The 21189-nt window shown below is 42.0% G+C and overlaps 1 protein-coding gene across 2 annotated transcripts in view; it reads left to right on the plus strand.

Annotated features, from left to right (window-relative positions):
• Positions 1-75: 75 nt before the first annotated feature.
• TBC1D22B (TBC1 domain family member 22B) overlaps positions 76-21189 on the plus strand; it is a 74402-nt gene continuing 53288 nt past the window's right edge. Inside the window, exons 1-2 of one of the 2 annotated variants that reach the window (XM_024983725.2) lie at positions 76-277; positions 15529-15585. In XM_024983725.2, the coding sequence (XP_024839493.1) occupies positions 15543-15585 (43 nt within the window). In that variant the 5' untranslated portion in view covers positions 76-277; positions 15529-15542. The remainder of the gene's footprint in view (positions 278-15528; positions 15586-21189) is intronic. The other variant, NM_001099148.1, reaches the window with a different exon arrangement.

Genomic DNA, 21189 nt, shown 5'->3' on the forward strand with positions numbered 1-21189 from the left:
CTGGCTCCCGATTGGTCCGTCTCCCACAGCCTGCGCAGCCCACCAATGGCAGCGGCGCTGGGTTGGGGGGTGCCCACATCCAAGATGGCGTCTCCGGGAGCTGGGAGCGGGTGACCGGCAGCAGGGAAGCGGCCTGAGCTGGCCCTGCGATTGCGGGGTCCTGGGGGCATTTCTCTGGGTAGCCCCTGGCCCGCCTACAAGGCCTTCCCCGGGCCGGAGCAATGGCGGCCGAGAATAGCAAGCAGTTTTGGAAGAGGAGCGCCAAGCTGCCGGGGAGGTGAGCCCAGGACGCTGAGAGGAAGAGGAGATTGGACCAAACCCTTCTAAATCCTAAACCCTAAATCCCGCGGGCCTGGGGCGCCAGCGATCCAAGAATGCTGGTTTGGAGAACCTGGGCGTAGGGCGGGGGGCGGGGAGCTGGGACTGCCTGGTGGTGGCAGGACGGCTGTCAGGCAAAGGAGTGGGCGGCGAGCTTTGGAGATGGTTGGGTGTGGGAGCAGACCCGGGTCCGGGGGCGTCGGGCCCTTGAGGGGCTTCCCTCAGCCGGGAGGTGGCCGGAGTTCGTGCATAGGGGACAGTGGAGTTAGGTGAGTAATTAGTGTCGGTTCTGGGTTTGGAAGGCTATCCTCAGAGCTGCTTCTCACTTTACGAAGAACTCCTTCTTGAGGGGGCGGGGGTCTTCATCAAGCACAGGTGGTTGTTTGCACGAGGATGGCCCCTTCACTTGCCCCCCCCGCACCTCGTACGAATATTCCTCCTGGACTCCTAGAAGGGTTCTGGTGGGAGCTTGAGACCGTCTGCGTGGCAGGGGTGGGGACAAGAAAAGTGAGGGAAATTCTTCAACTCGACCTCACTTTAAGATATCTTGAGTTGGTCCTTTCCCATTAGGAATTATTACAGGGTAACAGAATCGAGATGATTTCTTTAGCATCTTCTAAAGATTTGTCATACCCCAGTGGCCTCTTCTCCTCTGCCTGGTAATGTACTTCTTGTGCAAATGCATTAAATTCTTTCATTCTAGAGTTGTTTAGGTGGAGAACAGATTATTTCTAAGATAATCTCCACTCTCGCCCCACCCCTTTTTGGTATACGTTGAGACTCTTAACAATTGTCCATTCATCAGTCTAGTGTTGGTTTATAGTTTCAATTTGTTTGGGGGTAGTGCTGAGAAGTAAAAGGAGGAGTGTATGTTTCAATCTTAAATTTAAGATTTCGGCCAGCCACAGTCTGTTTGACGATGAAATTCATGATTGATTGTACCCCATGTGCTACCCTTCCTAGTTGATTGATAAGGGGAATAATCCTTTAAACCTGTAGCTTTTTTGGTTTGTTTTATCAGTAGCAAGAGAGAAATCAGGGACAGTGGTGGCTATATAGTGGACTTACTTATTGATAGGATCCTGTTAGACAGTCGGGGATCAGTTTTTCTTAATATAGTAAAAAGTAGGTTAAGGGAATTCATAAATAACTTCAGATTGAAATGTTGTGGAATAACAGTGTTAATGCTAAAGACTTATATGTTTTTAGATAGGCACCACTTCCTGCCTACTGATTCCTTTTCCTTCCTGGTCTAGGGAGCTCTCCAGTCTCGCTAACTGCTGTTCTCTGGGGTTTTCCATGGTGAGATCATTAAATTTTGACATCAAAAGTTATAATCAGAATCTATAGAAAAACTGTTAAATCAGGAAGCAGTATTTGATATGTGGGATATGGCATAATCTTTTTGTGCCTACCAACTGCTGGTTGTTACTAACAGTTTTTATTTTCTATATTTCCTCTTTTGGAATGTAGAAGCAGTCATATTTTTTGCAGAGCACTATTTTTTTGTGAGATAGGAAGAGAAATCTTTTTAGTTTCTTTAAGTTTGTGGCTTCCTTTTTCATTTTGAAGAGGAATACAAAAGGATAGAGGAAAGAACATTTGAATTCTGAAAGCTTTGGATTATTATTGGAGTGTTATCTGTGTGATCAAGGACAATTAATCTCTTTAAGCCTCAGTTTCCTTATCTGTGAAAAGAGGATAAAAATACTTTCTTCAAGATTCCAGTGTGGATTGAATTAAACATCTATTTGTAAAGAACCTAAAACAATGTTTATTTATAGTTGCTCAATAAATACTAATTATTAATATTTCTGTTTATTATTAGAGAAAGTATGCATTTAAAAGAATATTTCTCTGATCCTTATTCCAGTAAGAGGTATTTATGTTCATTGTTTATCTTAAGACATTAAAATGTTGCCATGATTCATAATGGTGTTTAGTACCTTGCTTGTTGAAGAGAAATATTGTTCAACTATGCGCTTTTAGCAAGGAAGCCCTAGGAGCCCTTGGTTATGGGAGAAAATAAAAATTCTTTTAGAGAGAAAGTCCTTTGATGTAAGGAAAATATTAGTACATTTTTCTCAAGAATAGAACTTTTGCATTTGTACTCTTTCGGTCATAGTGAAGAAAAACTTTGTCTGGGTGGAGAAATGACACAGATAACTGTCTAGGTCCATGGCAACTTAGAAGTGAGACTAGCTTCCTCTTTGCAAATTGAAAGGTAAAAATTCAAAACGATAGCAGATGACTTTCAGTTTCTTTGATCATGATCCAGCAACCTTAATTACAGCAAGTAATAGGAATTTTATGTAGTAAAATAGCCTCAAGTTCAAAATGAATTAAACATCCTTTTGTAAAATAACAGCTTTATTGAGATAATTCACATATTATAAAAATTCACCCTTTTGAAGTGTATAATTTGGTGGTATTTAGTACATTCATCTAGAGTATAAATGGTTTTGTGCAACCATCAACACTAATTTCAGAGTATTTTCATCACCCCGAAAAGAAGCCTCATATCCATTAGTAGTCACTCCCCCTTCCCCCCCGCCCACCGCTCTCTGGCCCTTGGCAACCACTGATCTTTTTATTTATATGGATTTACGTATTCTGAACATTTTGTATAAATGGAATAATGTAGTAAGAGGCCTTTTGTGACTGGTTTCTTTTAGATGTAGTGTTTTCAAGGCTTATTCTTGTGGCATGTATCAGTATTTCATTCCTTTTACGGCTGAATAATATTCCTTGTATGTATGTACCTCACTTTGTTTATCCATTCATTAGGTGATGGACGTTAGAGTTGTTTCCACTTTTGGGCTCTTATGAATAAAACTGTGAAATCCGTGTGCAGGTTTTTGGGGGGAAAGTATGTTTTCCACTCCTTTGATTATATGCAGAAGTGGAATTGCTTCATATAGTAATTTTATGGAATTAAACGTCTTTATAAGTGCTCTCAGTTATTCATAAGAGCCCCATGTGCTTAATATTTCAAATGGTCCTTGTGTGGATGCCTAGGAAGACAGGAGGCAGTACGTACCATGTGGTTAAAAATACAGGCTCTGGAAACTTGAAACTAGTAGATAAATAAGTTCTGGAGAGATAATGGACAGCATAGTGATTATAGTCAACAACACTGTATTATAATCTTCAAAGTTGCTAGGATACTAGATCTTAATTGTTCTTACCACAAAGAAGAAATGTTAATTATGTGACATGATAGAAGTGTTAGCCAATGCGACAGTAGTAATCATGTTGCAGTAGAGTTGTCCCTCTGTGTCTGGGGGGAATTGGTTCCAGGACCCCCTTGGATACCAAGATCTGCAGATGTTCAAGTCCTTTATATGAGGTGGTGGTACAGTTGGCCCTCCATATCTATGGATTTTGTATCCATCCACAAATTCAACCAACTGTGGACCAAACTTCAGAGAGAGACTGTAAGTGTACTGAACCAACAGAATGTACATCTTAAACTTACACAAGATTATGTGTCAATGATATCTCCGAAAAGGGAGAAAAAATGAAAAAGAGTGCAAGCTCTGCAACCTGGTTTCAAATCTCAGCTCTGCCACTTTCTGTGTGACCTTGGGCAAGTTACTTAACCTCTTGGTGCCTTAGTTTCCTCCTGTAAAATGAGGACAGAGTGTCTACCTTATAAGGCTGTTAATGAGAATTAAATGAGGTAATGCATGGCTTCCCTGGTGGCTCAGACGGTAAAGCGTCTGCCTGCAATGCGGAAGACCCGGGTTCTATCCCTGGGTTGGGAAGATCCTCTGGAGAAGGAAACAGCAACCCACTCCAGTATTCTTGCCTGGAAAAATCTCATGGATGGAGCCTGGTAGGCTACAGTCCATGGAGTCGCAAAGAGTTGGGCACGACTGAGCAACTTCACTTCACTTCACTTCAATGCATGGAAAGTACATAGAAGGTACTCAATAACATTAGCCATTATGAAAATGCTAGTTGTGATTACAGTAGCTTCTATTTTTATTTGTTTCTTCTCCTTGCTCTAGTTTCAGAAACTCGAATTGAAGAACTCTGATCAGTGGTGTGTCTGGAGCCCCACAGTGAGTCCTGGGTGGAAAAAATACTGCCTGTTGTTGATTAGGCGGACAGTTTACGGGAGCACGAAAGAGCCTAATGCAGGATCACTGCTACTGTCAGGGGTTCATTAGCAATGAGGAGTATGGTTTTGAGCAGTGCTTCTCAAACTTTAATGAATCACCTGGAAGGGCTTGTTAAAACATAGATTGCCAAGCCCCACTTCCGAGTTTCTAATTCCGTCCATTACAATTGCGCTCATCTCACACGCTAGTAAAGTAATGCTCAAAATTCTCCAAGCCAGGCTTCAGTAATACGTGAACCGTGAACTTCCTGATGTTCAAGCTGTTTTAGAAAAGGCAGAGGAACCAGAGATCAAATTGCCAACATCCGCTGGATCATGGAAAAAGCAAGAGAGTTCCAGAAAACCATCTATTTCTACTTTATTGACTATGCCAAAGCCTTTGACTGTGTAGATCACAATAAACTGTGGAAAGTTCTGAAAGAGATGGGAATACCAGACCACCTGACCTGCCTCTTGAGAAATCTGTATGCAGGTCAGGAAGCAACAGTTAGAACTGGACATGGAACAACAGACTGGTTCCAAATAGGAAAAGGAGTTCATCAAGGCTGTATATTGTCACCGTGCTTATTTAACTTCTATGCAGAGTACATCATGAGAAACGCTGGACTGGAAGAAGCACAAGCTGGAATCAAGATTGCTGGGAGAAATATCAGTAACCTCAGATATGCAGATGACACACCCTTATGGCAGAAAGTGAAGAGGAACTCAAAAGCCTCTTGATGAAAGTGAAAGTGGAGAGTGAAAAAGCTGGCTTAAAGCTCAACATTCAGAAAATGAAGATCATTGGCATCTGGTCCCATCACTTCATGGGAAATAGATTGGGAAATAGTGGAAACAGTGTCAGACTTTATTTTTTGGGCTCCAAAATCACTGCAGATGGTGACTGCAGCCATGAAATTAAAAGACGCTTACTCCTTGGAAGGAAAGTTATGACCAACCTAGATAGCATATTCAAAAGCAGAGACATTACTTTGCCAACTAAGGTCTGTCTAGTCAAGGCTGTGGTTTTTCCTGTGGTCATGTATGGATGTGAGAGTTGGACTGTGAAGAAGGCTGAGCGCCGAAGAATTGATGCTTTTGAAGTGTGGTGTTGGAGAAGACTCTTGAGAGTCCCTTGGACTGCAAGGAGATCCAACCAGTCCATTCTGAAGGAGATTAGCCCTGGGATTTCTTTGGAAGGACTGATGCTAAAGCTGAAATTCCAGTACTTTGGCCACCTCATGCGAAGAGTTGACTCATTGGAAAAGACTCTGATGCTGGGAGGGATTGGGGGCAGGAGGAGAAGGGGACGACAGAGGATGAGATGGCTGGTTGGCATCACTGACTTGATGGACGTGAGTCTGAGTGAACTCCGGGAGTTGGTGATGGACAGGGAGGCCTGGCATGCTGCGATTCATGGGGTCACAAAGAGTCGGACACGACTGAGCGACTGAACTGAACTGAGGTGGAGCACCAGAAGTGAAGTTTCTGAGAAGTTCCTAAAGGGTACCACTCCTGCTAAGCTGGGAGCTGCACTTTGAGAACCACTGAATAGAGAGCCTTAAATTAGATTGAAAGAAATCTGATTTCTGATGCTGGATGCTTTTCCCCAGTGGATACTGAAAATTTTTTTTTGGCCATACTGTGCAGCCTGTGGGATCAGGGATCAAACTTGTGCCCTCTGCAGTGGAAGCACGGAGTCTTAACCACTGGACTGCCAGGGAAGTCCCTGGATACTGAACAATTAGTGCATCTCTGTTTTGCTAATAGCATCTCTCACGTAACACATCCAAGCAGAACTCTTGGATTTCCACATTTGCCCACTCCTGCAAATCTACTCTGTCCAGTCTCACGTAAATAGTCCAGCCATTCACCAAGTCCCTCAGACCAAAAATCCTAATGTCTTTCATTCTCTTTCTCTTCCTGCTACATCCCGTTCATTAGCAGGTTCTGTGTTGGCTTGTCAGAAATATATCCTGAACATGAGCAGTTCTCATCACTTCCACTCCCTACTTTCAGGATCAAACTGAGTCCTCTCTTTCCTGGGCCACTGCTGTACCTTCCTCATTGGTCTCTGTGCTGTGAGTGGGGGCTTCCCTTGTGGCTCAGCTGGTAAAGAATCCACCTGCAATGCGGGAGACCTGGGTTCCATCCCTGGGTTGGGCTGTGAGTGGAGTCGGTGCCCCTTACCCCCGTTGTTCAAATCAGCTGTAGTTAAGAGTCTGCTGCAGTTAGTACAGGGACAGGCCATGAGGTCTTCAACTAGCGTAATGACAATAAAGGACAAGTTTGGGAATATCTATAGGACTTGGTAAATCACTGGATTTGGGGAGTAAGGGAGAAAGGTGGGCTGAAGGGATGTCACCCTCAGGTTTCTGGCGTAGGTGGTCAGGTAAGATTGTGGTATCCTATCCTCAGAAAGAGCCACAGTTTAGGACAACATACTAACTACTCCATGCTCAATTTCCTTATCTATGAAATGATATTTGGATTGAAGGAGCTCTGAGGCTTTTACTGGTTCTGAAGTTGAGTGTTAAACTTGGCAACTCCAACTCCTGTCACTGGATGTTTCTCTTCTGCTCTGTCAGGCACAGAGGTATGATTGATAGGTAAGAATAGCTCAGGGGTGGGCGGGGAGCGCTGAAGGTAAGTTTTTCTGTCTTGTGTTTTGGAAAGTGGTGAATTTCTGGCCCCACCGCACGTCTGAGTGTCACGAAATTATAGAATGTTATAATTCGACCCTGAGAACACTGCTGATTGAGGAAACTGAGGCCAGAGAGGGAAAGTAGCCCTAAATCACACTGCAAATTTCTTGACCCCTGGTCCGCACTCTGCTGCTGCCTCTCCCTTCCCTCAGTCTCTGCTAAGATTGAAATAACCCTCTGCCCAAGCACCTCATCTGGTTCAAGGATGTAGATGCTTCCAGTGAAAGTATGGATGAGACTTGGAATAGGAGAGACAAATGTGAGCCAAAGCCTGGCTAATTCCCCACAATCTCATCCCCAATCTTTCTGGGAACGGCTTCACCCTCTTTTTAAGGAAAAGTGGGCTTCCCAGGTGGTACTGGTGGTAAAGAACCTGCCTGCCAATGCAGGAGACATAACAGTTGGGTGCTCAATCCCTGGGTCAGAAGATCCCCTGGAGGAGGGCATGGCAACCGACTCCAGTATTCTTGCCTGGAGAATCCCATGGACAGAGGAGCCTGATGGACCATGGTCCATAGGGTTCTAAAGAGTCAGATACAACTGAAGTGACTTAGCACACACGCACGTGTGTTATTAAAGTCACGGAGCTCTTTTAATATTCAGTGACTCTGAGAAGTGTCTGATTCCTTGAATTACTTAGGAGCCCGTAGATTTTTAACTGAAACCTTCTCTGTCATTTGGTTGTTTTTTGTAACTTTAAAGAATCTGATAGACTCAGTGTAATGGTCCCAGCCTGTCTGGGCAGGTACACTACAACCTATTCTTAGCTTGGAAATGCTTTACTGATTAAGTCAGTGACTAGGAGATACTAAATTATCACCACAGCAGCATGGATCCCCAGTTCTGGAAGACTTCCATCGAGTGAGCGTGTGACCCTGCGTTGATTGCCAGCGTGTTTGGCTTCAAAGTGGATAGCTCTGTTCCCTTGTTTGCTTTAGCTCCTCTGCCAGCGCTGAACAAACACCTGTTGATCTTTTTTCCTATCAAGCTTTTTGCTCTGTTCCAACTACCCAGCTCTGCCAACACGTTCTGCGGTGTTGGTTTATTGAAGGGAACAATGGAGGTTGACCGAGACTTTTGCTTCATGTTTTCCTTTGTTGTGGCACAGCCCGTGGCCTTCTTTTCTCTGTATATGTGGTTTGGTTTCTCTGAGACACAGTGTGACTGCCTCTTCATTTTTAGGTGTAGCTAGACAGGAGTCAGCTTAAACAGAGGCCTGGGTTCTTCATCGTTCCAGGCTTGACTCACTGAGTATTGTTAAGCGCCTGCTGGTGTGTGTCATGCTCTGCCAGGTGGTGAGGGGACTACAGAAAAGGACATGGCTCCACCACTGCTCTGGAGAATCTGAAAGTACTCGGCAGCTCAGCTTCCCCATGGAGAGGATGCTCAGTGTTATTGTCTTTCTGGTTTTTCCACTTAAGCATATGTTACTTTTGTAATCAGAAAAACCGAAAAGCAGAGCTGGGTGAAAACACACTGTTGAGTGAGAAAAGCAAGATGTAGACCGATATGTACAGTGTGCAGTCTTTCATGTAGAAGTTTTAAAACATAAAAAAAGATATGTAAAAGTATAAAAACAGATGGGAAGGATTTTGTATCCACTTCAGGATAGTGGTTATCTCTTGGGGAGGCGGGGGAATGGGGCTGGGGACTGCAACTGGAACTTCAGAAGTCTCTTTAACACTTTATTTTCTTAAAAAAAGAAAAAGAAATGTGACAGGTGTTAATTATTTGTTAAGTCAGAGTGATGGGTTCGTGGGTGTTTGTTGTATCTTTCTCTATACTTTTCTTTGTTTTTGAAAATGTGAGTTAAATGCCTTTTGCTCTTGTGGTAAAGCAAATGTTTTTTAAATGTGTGTTGGAGAAATCAGCCAGCCAGCCATGAAATTAAATAAGATTTAAAGTAGCATTTATGATTTAGCATCAAAGTAAGTTGTGAATATGGTGTGATGCCATTTATATGAAGTTTTTCAAACATGCAGAACAATACTCTATATTGTTTCACGATACATGCATAGGAAATATAAAAACAAAAATGAGGATGAAAAATTCCAGACTTAGTGGTTTCCTGAGAAGGGTTGTGCTGGGGTTTCGACTCCATAATGTCTTATTTCTCACATAGGTGTTGAGCACCTACCTGGGTATACTTTATATTATGCTCTAAATCTAGTTTGTTTTAAAAATAGTTTATTCTTTAAAAGCAGTGTAAACCTCAATTTCTGTGTTTTAGGGAATCATCAAAGGCATGGGTTAGTGGATGCTGGGGACAGGCTCAGAGAAAGTCTCATGGGGCACAGGGTGTAGAGTTTGAAGGAATGTTTCAGGATGGATAAGATTTTTTAAATGAGATGGGGAGAAGAGCCCAGCTTAGCGTTTGAGGTTAGGGTGTGTGGAGACCAGCCTGCTCTAGAGTTGAGTTTGGGTCTAGTGGAAGTGTATTGCACAGGTCGATAGGTGAATTATACATGCCCGGAAATTGAGCACCTCAATCACCAGGCTCTTTCAGTTTGTCTTCATTTAGTCATCTGGGCTTCTCTTCCTTTTCTAACTTCTTGCCTCTCCTACTCACATGCTAGTAAGGTAATGCTCAAAATTCTCCAAGCCAGGCTTCAGCAATACGTGAACCGTGAACTTCCTGATGTTCAAGCTGGTTTTAGAAAAGGCAGAGGAACCAGAGATCAAATTGCCAACATCTGCTGGATCATGGAAAAAGCAAGAGAGTTCCAGAAAACCATCTATTTCTGCTTTATTGACTATGCCGAAGCCTTTGACTGTGTGGATCACAATAAACTGTAGAAAATTCTTCAAGAGATGGGAATACCAGACCACCTGACCTGCCTCTTGAGAAATCTGTATGCAGGTCAGGAAGCAACAGTTAGAACTGGACATGGAACAACAGACTGGTTCCAAATAGGAAAAGGAGTTCATCAAGGCTGTATATTGTCACCGTGCTTATTTAACTTCTATGCAGAGAACATCATGAGAAACGCTGGACTGGAAGAAGCACAAGCTGGAATCAAGATTGCTGGGAGAAATATCAGTAACCTCAGATATGCAGATGACACACCCTTATGGCAGAAAGTGAAGAGGAACTCAAAAGCCTCTTGATGAAAGTGAAAGTGGAGAGTGAAAAAGTTGGCTTAAAGCTCAACATTCAGAAAACTAAGATCATGGCATCTGGTCCCATCACTTCATGGGAAATAGATGGGGAAACAGTGGAAACAGTGTCAGACTTTATTTTTTGGGCTCCAAAATCACTGCAGATGGTGACTGCAGCCATGAAATTAAAAGACGCTTACTCCTTGGAAGAAAAGTTATGACCAACCTAGATAGCATATTCAAAAGCAGAGACAACAAAGGTCCGTCTAGTCAAGGCTATGGTTTTTCCTGTGGTCATGTATGGATGTGAAAGTTGGACTGTGAAGAAGGCTGAGCACCGAAGAATTGATGCTTTTGAAGTGTGGTGTTGGAGAAGACTCTTGAGAGTCCCTTGGACTGCAAGGAGATCCAAACAGTCCATTCTGAGGGAGATCAGCCCTGGGATGTCTTTGGAAGGAATGATGCTAAAGCTGAAACTCCAGTACTTTGGCCACCTCATGGGAAGAGTTGATTCATTGGAAAAGACTCTGATGCTGGGAGGGATTGGGGGCAGGAGGAGAAGGGGACGACAGAGGTAAGATGGCTGGATGGCATCACCGACTCGATGGACGTGAGTCTGAGTGAACTCCGGGAGTTGGTGATGGATAGGGAGGCCTGGCGTGCTGTGATTCATGGGGTCGCAAGGAGTCAGACACGACTGAGCAACTGAACTGAACTGAAGTGAAACTGATAAATTATCCAGGTGTTTCAGATACAGACAAATTATGGTTTAGTTCAGGAATATGTTAATTAAAAATGTTAACAGATACATTATGGTTTTAGTTCAGAAATAAGTTCAGTTTAGGCTCTGATACCTTTGCTGATAAAGTCCATCATTTATCTTGGCCTTTCTGGCTATGCCAGCACTCGGGGCTGACGTCTTTAAAAAATAGTCTACAGTGATGTTAAGGTCCTTTTCCTAGGTGATTATTAATGGCCTTTAGCTCCTAAACCTGCACCATTAGGATTGCTTTTTTTCTTGCTGTATTACTGGCAGGTGGTAATACTCTTTTATGGAGAGAATCTAAGGATTCTTTCTTATTCTGCTACTCAGTCACCCAGCCCAACTTTCCCATTAATATCTTCCTGCAGAGTTTATTCTCTGATCTTTATATTTTGCTAACATAGAAGCTTATTTACTTAGAGAGTTCAAGTGTACTCATCTTAAGAGTATTTGCAAATGCTGAAATACAAATGGCCCTTTGGGTTTTCTAGTTTGTGCTTTTTGTTTTGTCTAAGCTTTCTCTCTCTAAGCCAGACTTTCCTGTATTCTTTAATCCTTCTTTTCTCTCTTCCTTTCCTCTGCCTGGGAAACTGTAAACACATTCAAGTAGCATTGTTTGTATTTCTGTGGTAGTACATGTGATGGCTTGTTTACAAATTACTTAATAACCTTCCATAGATGTTCAGAAATCTTACTACTAAAAGGGTCAGGGCCCTACTCATAGCTAAAGGTTGATACACAAATATTCTCTTTGGAATCTTAGTAGAAATCAATGTGAAAATGATCAGATTGACTACATTTTTATTTAAAAGCAACTTTAGGATCACATCTTTATGTCAAAGTACTTTATGTCAAAGGTACTTGGTAAACCTACTTGTTCTGTTTTCTAAATGTTAGTAAGAAATAAATTACAAAAATCGGGGGGAGGAAGAAAACCAACATTTCTTAAGCACTGAGTGTGTGCCGGGCAGCATTTACCTCACCACCTGCTGTTATTGCTTAACTACCTATAGGAATTGTGCTGAAGGACCTTTTACACATTATCCCATTTAAACTTCCCAGTGCTCTTAAGATTGCTTAATTTATTTCTTAGAAAGGTGATCATGTATACAGTACTAATTGAGAAAGGTGTAAGAAGGTTTGCACTGAAAACTTAGTCTTTGCCACAGGGCCCTCCAAATCATCAGTCCCACTTCCATACCACTGCTTCTTAGTCTTATGTGTTCTTTCAGAAATGGACTGTAAATACATAAATGCAATCATATGTCAGTACGTGGATATACTTTATTTTAAAGATTTTTACATAAAATGGAATTATTATTGTGCATATAATTCTGCATCTTTTTTTCAATGTGTGTTTCATGTCAGTGGATATAGAATTACCTCATTCTTTTTAGCAGATGTACTGTAGTTGATTTTACCAGTCCCATTGATAATAATCCCTTTTCTTTTAATAGGTAAGTTCGACCCATATATATTTATTGGAGTGACTGATATATTTAGTTTTAGTTCTATTTTTAATATTTTCTTTTAAAAAACTTTCACTATCAGGACTGTACTTGCTTTGGGAGGTGGGTATATCCTGGTGTAGGTTCTGATGATTTGAAAGAGTTATCTTTTTATTCTAGTGATTGTGTATAACTTTATACCATGTTTCTTCAGATAGTATCTGTTGACTCCCTACCATGAGTAATGATGAAATTAGTACTATTTCCTGCCTCCTTTCCATCTGCTTTTAGTTGATTATAGTTATTTTTCTTAGTTTTATTTTATATCTTTAAACATACCTGTATATCAGGGCATCAAAGAATGAGACGGCTGAATGGCATCACCAATGCAGTGGACATGGACTTGGGCAAACTTCAGGAGATGATGAGGGACAGGGAGGCCTGGCATGCTGCAGTCCCTGGGGTCACAGAGTCAAACACGACTGGGAGACTCAACAACAACAACAACATACCTATATAGTACTTGAACTACCAGTTATAAGTGTCTTTTTGAACCTTGTCAGTAAAAGATGAGGAAATCAGTCTACTTATTTGAGTCCACTTCTCCTCCATCCCACTTTAACATTTGCCAGTTACATTATTTTTGCATTCTCTTCTGCAACCAGAAAGCCTCAAATTTAAGGCTCAATCTTTACAAAGTTTTAAAAATTTACGTACGTATTTACTTTTGTCCGCACCGGGTCTTGGTTCTACATGGGGCGCTACTCTTTAGCTGTGGTGCAGGGGCTTCCTTTGTTGCAAAGTCCAGGTTCTAGGTGGGCGGGCGGGCTCTAGTAGTTGCAGCGTGTGGGCTCAGTCGTTGCGATTCGCCAGCTCTGGAGCTTGGGCTCAGTGGTTGTGGCACACGGGCTTAGTTGCGCCGGGGCATGGGGAAGCATGCGGAGTCTTTTCAGAACAGGGATCGAACCCGTGTCCCCTACATTGGCAGGTGGATTCTTGTCCACTACCAGCCTTTTGCCATAGTGTCTCCATTTATTATTATCAGTTGAAGTTTTTCCTCTAGTAGTTTCTTCAGGAAGGAGTAAAGGAAACCAGATTCCCTGAGTTCTTACATGCTGAAGCATGCTTTTCTGTTGCCTTTGTACTTAAACCACAGTTTGGCTTAGTATACAATTATTTCAGGTCACTCTTTTTTTTCGTTTTTTTTTTAAACTGAACTACTGTAGAAAAGTACATAAAACAAGTGTGTGGTATGGTAACTTGATAAACTTGATAAATAATCAGAAAGTGAACGCCCCGGAAGCCCCCGTGTCTGTCGTTGATCACACCTCCTTCCTTCTCCCCAAGAGATAACCACATCCTTTCATGCTAATCACTCTGTGCTTCCTTTATTGTGTTACTATATGGATGATCTCCAAGTGATAGAAATCATTTTGCCAGTTTGTGATGTATGTGTAAATAGAATCATACACTATTTACTGTTTTATCCTTTGCTTGTTTTTTTTGTTCAACATGACATTTGTAAGATCCATTCACATTACTTGCAACCTTACTCCATTTATTTACATTGCTGTAAAGTGTTTTATTATATGAACACATGAAAGTTTATTTCTCTATTGATAGACAGTAGGGTTATTTCTAGTTTGGAGCTAAAAGGATCCATAATGCTATCAGTTCAGTTCAGTCACTCAGTCGTGTCCAACTCTGCGACCCCATAAACTGCAGCGCATCAGGACTCCCTGTCCATCACCAACTCTCCGAGTTTACTCAGACTCATGCCCATTGAGTCGGTGATGCCATCCAACCATCTCATCCTCTGTCATCCCCTTCTCTTTCCACCTTCAATCTTTCCCAGCATCAGGGTCTTTTCAAATGAGGCAGGTCTTCACATCAGGTGGCCAATGTATTGGATTCAGCTTCAACATCAAAGTTTCAGCTTCAACATCATTCCCTCCAATGAACACCCAGGACTGATTTCCTTTAGGATGGACTGATTGGATCTCCTTGCAGTCCAAGGGACTCTCAAGAGTCTTCTCCAACACCACAGTTCAAAAGCATCAATTCTTCAGCGCTCAGCTTTCTTTATAGTCCAACTCTCACATCCATACATGACTACTGGAAAAACCATAGCCTTGACTAGACTGATCTTTGTTGGCAAAGTAATGTCTCTGCTTTTGAATATGCTGTCTAGGTTTGTCATAGCTTTTCTTCCAAGGAGCAAGCGTCTTTTAATTTTATGGCTGCAGTCACCATCTGCAGTGATTTGGAGCCTCAAAAAATAAAGTCTCTAACTGTTTCCATGGTTTCCCTATCTATTTCCTATGAAGTGATGGAACTGGATGCCATGATCTTATTTTTCTGAATGTTGGGTTTTAAGCCAGTGTTTTCACTCTCCTCTTTCACTTCCATCAAGAGGCTCTTTAGTTCTTCACTTTCTGCCGTAAGGGTGGTGTCATCTGCATATATCTGAGATTATGAACACTTTTATATGTTTCCTGATACACATATCTTTGTTTTTCTAAAGACATATATATATGTATATGTATATGTATGTATCTTTAGTCTTAGAGTATGCATATTTTGTTCTTCCTCAATATAGCCAAACTTTTTCAAAGTGGTTGTATCAGTTTATACCCTTGCCAGCAGTTGTGAGAACCCCTTGGGTCACTCCTCCCTTGATCTGTGGGGCTGCTTCACTGTTGTGTAGTCCAAGTGGTCCTCTGGGGTAGGCGATATTCCAGTTTTACAGATAAGAAAGCATGTTCAGAGTGGTCAGGCCATTTAGTGAAAGTTTATAGTGGATGCCACAACCTGCATTTGAACTGTATTCTGTCCAACTGTAAGCCTTCCCATGCTGCCTGTCCGGATAGGACTTCCGGATAATTGCGTAGGGTGCTGAAACCTCACCAGGGAAGATGATGAACTTTTTTTTTTTAAAGAGTAGGTTGCTGTCCTTTGGCTTGGGCATAGTTGTTCTTGGAGGTCACCTGTTTCTCTCAGTCCCTTCCAACGTTGCGATGCAGGTGGTACTCACCCAATATATCTACCTTCCTGACAACTCGTGTCTTCCTTTTTTTTTCTCGCTTTTAGCATCCAGCCTGTGTATGGAGCACAGCACCCTCCTCTGGACCCTCGGCTCACCAAAAAGTAAGTCAAGATATTTTTCCTCTCATGCATGTACTTCTTCTTAAACGCGTGGAACCCTTCCCTACTTTGTAGAAGTGACAGTTTCTGCTTTGACCTTTTCTAGCTTCTCCCCTGTTCTGTTTTGGATCAGAAGATGAACAGTCTTCTTACTTCTAAGCAGTCTGTTACTAAGTGTAAAATTAAGTTACATCAGAGATCTTTTTCTTACGTTGGAAGGTGGTTTATATAGGGTTTGTCTCTGTTCTATGAGAAGGTCTTTATTTGGTAAATATTGTCCTAAAATTGGCTGATTGATGATCTTCTGGCTTCTGGAGACCATGCTTCTAAAGATATAAATAGATAGATAGATAGACCTCCCCTCTTCCTTCCTTACTTTCTGAGAACCGGGGCAAATAGAACTTAACTATGGAGCTGGCATTCTTCAGGTCCTTTTTCTCTTTGGCACACTCAAGGAAACCCAGCCAGACGGTGGAGTTAAAAGATCCCTGGAGGCTATTTCTTCTAGTAAAATTCTAATTATTTTCAAACACAGAAGAGCCCTAGTTAAATCCCAGATGTGTGGGTGTGTATTCATACCCCCAATTATCACTTTATCCCACCTTTCTTTCATAGGCCATCGTTCAGTCACGATAAGTTTAAACGATGGGTCATCTTCTCACGTGTTCTAAGAACTTTGGCCTCTTTTTGCAGGTTTAATCTTAGAGGCTTACCTCTAGGAAAGCTGTTGTTCATAGTGAAAGCTGAATGATTTAAGAGGTACAAGAGACCTAGATTTCATCCTTCTGGGGCCTGTGTCATAATAGCCACCCTGTCTTCCTTCATAGTCAGTGGGGAAGTAAAGAGAATATACATTAAAGTATTTTGAATACCTAGAAAAATACCTTACAAATATGCATTATCAATATTTTAATATTCTTTTAATAACTTAACTGAATGTGTGGTGAACTTTTCTCTAATTCCACCAACCCATTCTTTTTTCAATTTGGCCAATATGTAGAAGGTATAGTCTTCTGAAATACTGTGAAGCATGACTGCTGTTCATTTCTGTAAAATGCAATTTTGCTTTGTCTTTTTAATCAGAAATTGCCAGTGTAAGCTCTCTGAGGGCTGGGACTTTGTTTGGTTCACCAGTGTGCCTTAACACCTGCTTTTGTTCACCAGTGTGCCTTAACACGCAGACAAGCAGAAAAGAAAATTCAGTAAATGTTACTATAAAATGTTTATTGCCCTTATTTTAGGTCCTAAGTTACTAAGTAAATATTTTTGGAAAGAAGGAATGAAATCCCTCCATTTACTTAGTAGATTTTTCTTCAGTGTTTCTTAGTATGTATCTTGTATTAGATCTTCTCACGGGGATACATGTTTTCTGTGCTATTTGCGTAATATTTCCATTAAGTATGATGGGTTCTATTTCCCAGTTTTACTCACAGTGGACTGTCTGGTTTGTTGGCCAGTGGGGCAGGCATTGTTAATTACCTACACAGCTGCCTTCCTGGCCCTTGCTTCTTCCTTGCTCAAGACCATAGATTCATTCAGCTCTTGAACAGGCAACAGTGTACTTAGAGTAGGCATCTGGGTTAGTTTAAGCCTTTTATAATAATTCCTTGGTAATACCAGTGACTAATCTGTGATGGGCTCATCTCATTGGTTCTGGCCAGTGAGCTGTAAAAGAAAAGTCTAAAGGAGGGTTTTTAGCAGGATTTTCTTTTCCAATCAGTAAGAGATGATTTTGTGAAGAAAGCCACTTTCTGCCTCCACTCACATTTCCTACTTTTGCATGTGTTAATGTGAAAATAAGGTGCCAAAAACTGTTAACAGTTAACTTGTAACCTGAGGGAAAGACAAGAGAATTGCAGAGACACCAGCTCAGTACCCTGACGTCACAGTCTTTACAATTTAAGTGTCAGAGTTGAGTATTCTGTTCCTTTTAGCCAATTCTGTTCACAGCCAGGATTTGTCCGTGTTTGTAGGGCAGTGGGATGTACTATCCTGTTTTATGTTTGGTTCAGAGTCACCATACCTTGCCTGCACCTGTCATCAGCTGAGTTTTCCTTGAATCTGTATTTAGGATGGGTCTTAAAATATCAGCATATCCCAAACTGCAAAGGCAAACTTTATACACTATTGTTTTGCACCTGCTAACAATATAAAACCATGAGCGTTTCCATGGGTCATTCAGCAGAATTGCATTCATGCGACCAGTAGAAGTAGTTATTTAGCTCTGTGATTGGGGAGGAATATAATTGTCGCCGAATACACTGCGTCCCCTATTTTGTGTGCGCACACGGTGGTTTGGTGTTAGCACTCTGCAGTAAGGGACAACATGTAGGTCTGCACTGGACCATTTTACAATTCCAGATTGTTACTATAAAACATTTATTGCCCTTATTTTAGTACCTTTGTTGGGACATTTTTATTACTTCCTCTGATACATGATTATCGTTCCACTTTAGGCCATTAATTACTGAGTGGTTAATCCTCATCACAGCAGAAGCCTTTACGTTGGATCTTCAATCATCTAAACTGCACAAGCACAACCAGTTATTCCCCATCTGTGTATATTGACTTCCATTTGCCAAATTATTGCCATTAGTGATAATACTGCCTGCAATAATTTTTATTGCTCAGATAAAACTAGTCTTACCGCAGAGTGGCCCCATTGGCCACCTGGTGGTATGACAGGCTTCTAAATTTATTGTTTTCTGAATTGATATCCTAGTTCTGAGTTAGAATCCTAGTTCAAGCGAAGCCCCTCTAGTTATTGATATGACTGGGTTTACCGAATTCCCCACTTGCTTACATCCCTTCAGTTCAGTTCAGTCGCTCAGTCGTGTCCGACTCTTTGCGACCCCATGAATTGCAGCACGCCAGGCCTCCCTGTCCATCACCAACTCCCGGAGTTCACCCAGACTCACATCCATCGAGTCAGTGATGGCATCCAGCCATCTCATGCTCTGTCGTCCCCTTCTCCTCCTGCCCCCAATCCCTCCCAGCATCAGAGTCTTTTCCAATGAGTCAACTCTTCGCATCAGGTGGCCAAAGTACTGGAGTTTCAGCTTTAGCATCATTCCCTCCAAAGACATCCCAGGGCTGATCTCCTTCAGAATGGACCGGTTGGACCTCCTTGCAGTCCAAGGGACTCTCAAGAGTCTTCTCCAACACCACACTTCAAAAGCATCAATTCTTCGGTGCTCAGCCTTCACAGTCCAATTCTCATATCCATACATCACCACAGGAAAAACCATAGCCTTAACTAGACGGACCTTTGTTGGCAAAGTAATGTCTCTGCTTTTGAATATGCTATCTAGGTTGGTCATAACTTTGCTTTCAAGGAGTAAGCATCTTTTAATTTCATGGCTATAGTCACCATCTGCAGTGATTTTGGAGCCCAAAAACAAAGTCTGACACTGTTTCCACTGTTTCCCCATCTATTTCCCATGAAGTGATGGGACCAGATGCCATGATCTTCGTTTTCTGAATGTTGAGCTTTAAGCCAACTTTTTCACTCTCCACTTTCATTTTCATCAAGAGGCTTTTGAGTTCCTCTTCACTTTCTGCCATAAGGGTGGTGTCATCTGCATATCTGAGGTTATTGATATTTCTCCCAGCATTCTTGATTCCGGCTTGTGTTTCTTCCAGTCCAGTGTTTCTCATAATGTACTCTGTATATAAGTTAAATGAGCAGGGTGACAATATACAACCTTGACGTACTCCCTTTCCTATTTGGAACCAGTCTGTTGTTCCATGTCCAGTTCTAACTCTTGCTTCCTGACCTGCATACAGATTTCTCAAGAGGCAGGTCAGGTGGTCTGGTATTCCCATCTCTTTCAGAATTTTCCACAGTTTATTGTGATCCACACAGTCAAAGGCTTTGGCATAGTCAATAAAGCAGAAATAGATGCTTTTCTGGAACTCTCTTGCTTTTTTCATGATCCAGCGGATGTTGGCAATTTGATCTCTGGTTCCTCTGCCTTTTCTAAAACCAGCTTGAACATCAGGAAGTTCACGGTTCACGTATTGCTGAAGCCTGGCTTGGAGAATTCTGAGCATTACTTTACTAGCGTGTGAGATGAGTGCAGTTGTGTGGTAGTTTGAGCATTCTTTGGCATTGCCTTTCTTTGGGATTGGAATGAAAACTGACCTTTTCCAGTCTTGTGGCCACTGCTGAGTTTTCCAAATTTGCTGGCATATCGAGTGCAGCACTTTCACAGCATCATCCTTCAGGATTTGAAACAGCTCAACTGGAATTCCATCACCTCCACTAGCTTTGTTCGTAGTGATGCTTTCTAAGGCCCACTTGACTTCACATTCCAGGATGTCTGGCTCTAGGTCAGTGATCACACCATCGTGATTATCTGGGTCGTGAAGATCTTTTTTGTACAGTTCTTCTGTGTATTCTTGCCATCTCTTCTTAATATGTTCTGCTTCTGTTAGGTCCATACCAGTTCTGTCCTTTATCAAGCCCATCTTTGCATGAAATGTTCCCTTGGTATCTCTAATTTTCTTGAAGAGATCTCTAGTCTTTCCCACTCTGTTGTTTTCCTCTGTTTCTTTGCATTGATCTCTGAAGAAGGCTTTCTTATCTCTTCTTGCTGTTCTTTGGAACTCTGCATTCAGATGCTTAGATCTTTCCTTTTCTCCTTTGCTTTTCGCTTCTCTTCTTTTCACAGCTATTTGTAAGGCCTCCCCAGACAGCCATTTTGCTTTTTTGCATTTCTTTTCCACCGGGATGGTCTTGATCCCTGTCTCCTGTGCAATGTCACGAACCTCATTCCATAGTTCATCAGGCACTCTATCTATCAGATCTAGGCCCTTAAATCTATTTCTCACTTCCACTGTATAATCATAAGGGATTTGATTTAGGTCATACCTGAATGGTCTAGTGGTTTTCCCTACTTTCTTCAATTTAAGTCTGAATTTGGCAATAAGGAGTTCATGATCTGAGCCACAGTCAGCTCCTGGTGTTGTTTTTGCTGACTGTATAGAGCTTCTCCATCTTTGGGTGCAAAGAATATAATCAATCTGATTTCAGCAGTGTCAAATAAATTTTTGTCATATTTCTACTAAGTAAACAGCCATATCAGTAAAAACAGTATAGTGTTAATGCAATCACAGAGTGAGTGATCTTTTGTTTCTTAACCCCTATAACCTGTAGCCACTCTTCTCCAAAATATCCTGTGGTTTGTGTTACCATTTAACAAGCTGCTGCTGCTGCTGCTGCTGCTGCTAAGTCACTTCAGTTGTGCCCGACTCTGTGCGACCCCATAGATGGCAGCTCACCAGGCCCCGCAGTCCCTGGGGTTCTCTAGGCAAGAACACTGGAGTGGGTTGCCATTTCCTTCTGCAATGCATGAAAGTGAAAAGTGAAAGTGAAGTCGCTCAGTCGTGTCCGACTCTAGCGACCCCATGGACTGCAGCCTACCAGGCTCTTCCATCCATGGGATTTTCTAGGCAAAGTACTGGAGTGGGGTGCCATTGCCTTCTCCGATTTAACAAGCTATTAATCATCAAACAACGGAGTTTCTCTTCGTGAGTCAGTCATTATGTATTTGTGAGTTTTGAGTGTCACTTGCACTTCTTGAATCACTTTTTATGCATCACTTA

This window comes from Bos taurus, chromosome 23, assembly GCF_002263795.3.
Source record: "Bos taurus isolate L1 Dominette 01449 registration number 42190680 breed Hereford chromosome 23, ARS-UCD2.0, whole genome shotgun sequence".
Taxonomy (NCBI): Eukaryota; Metazoa; Chordata; class Mammalia; order Artiodactyla; family Bovidae; genus Bos; species Bos taurus.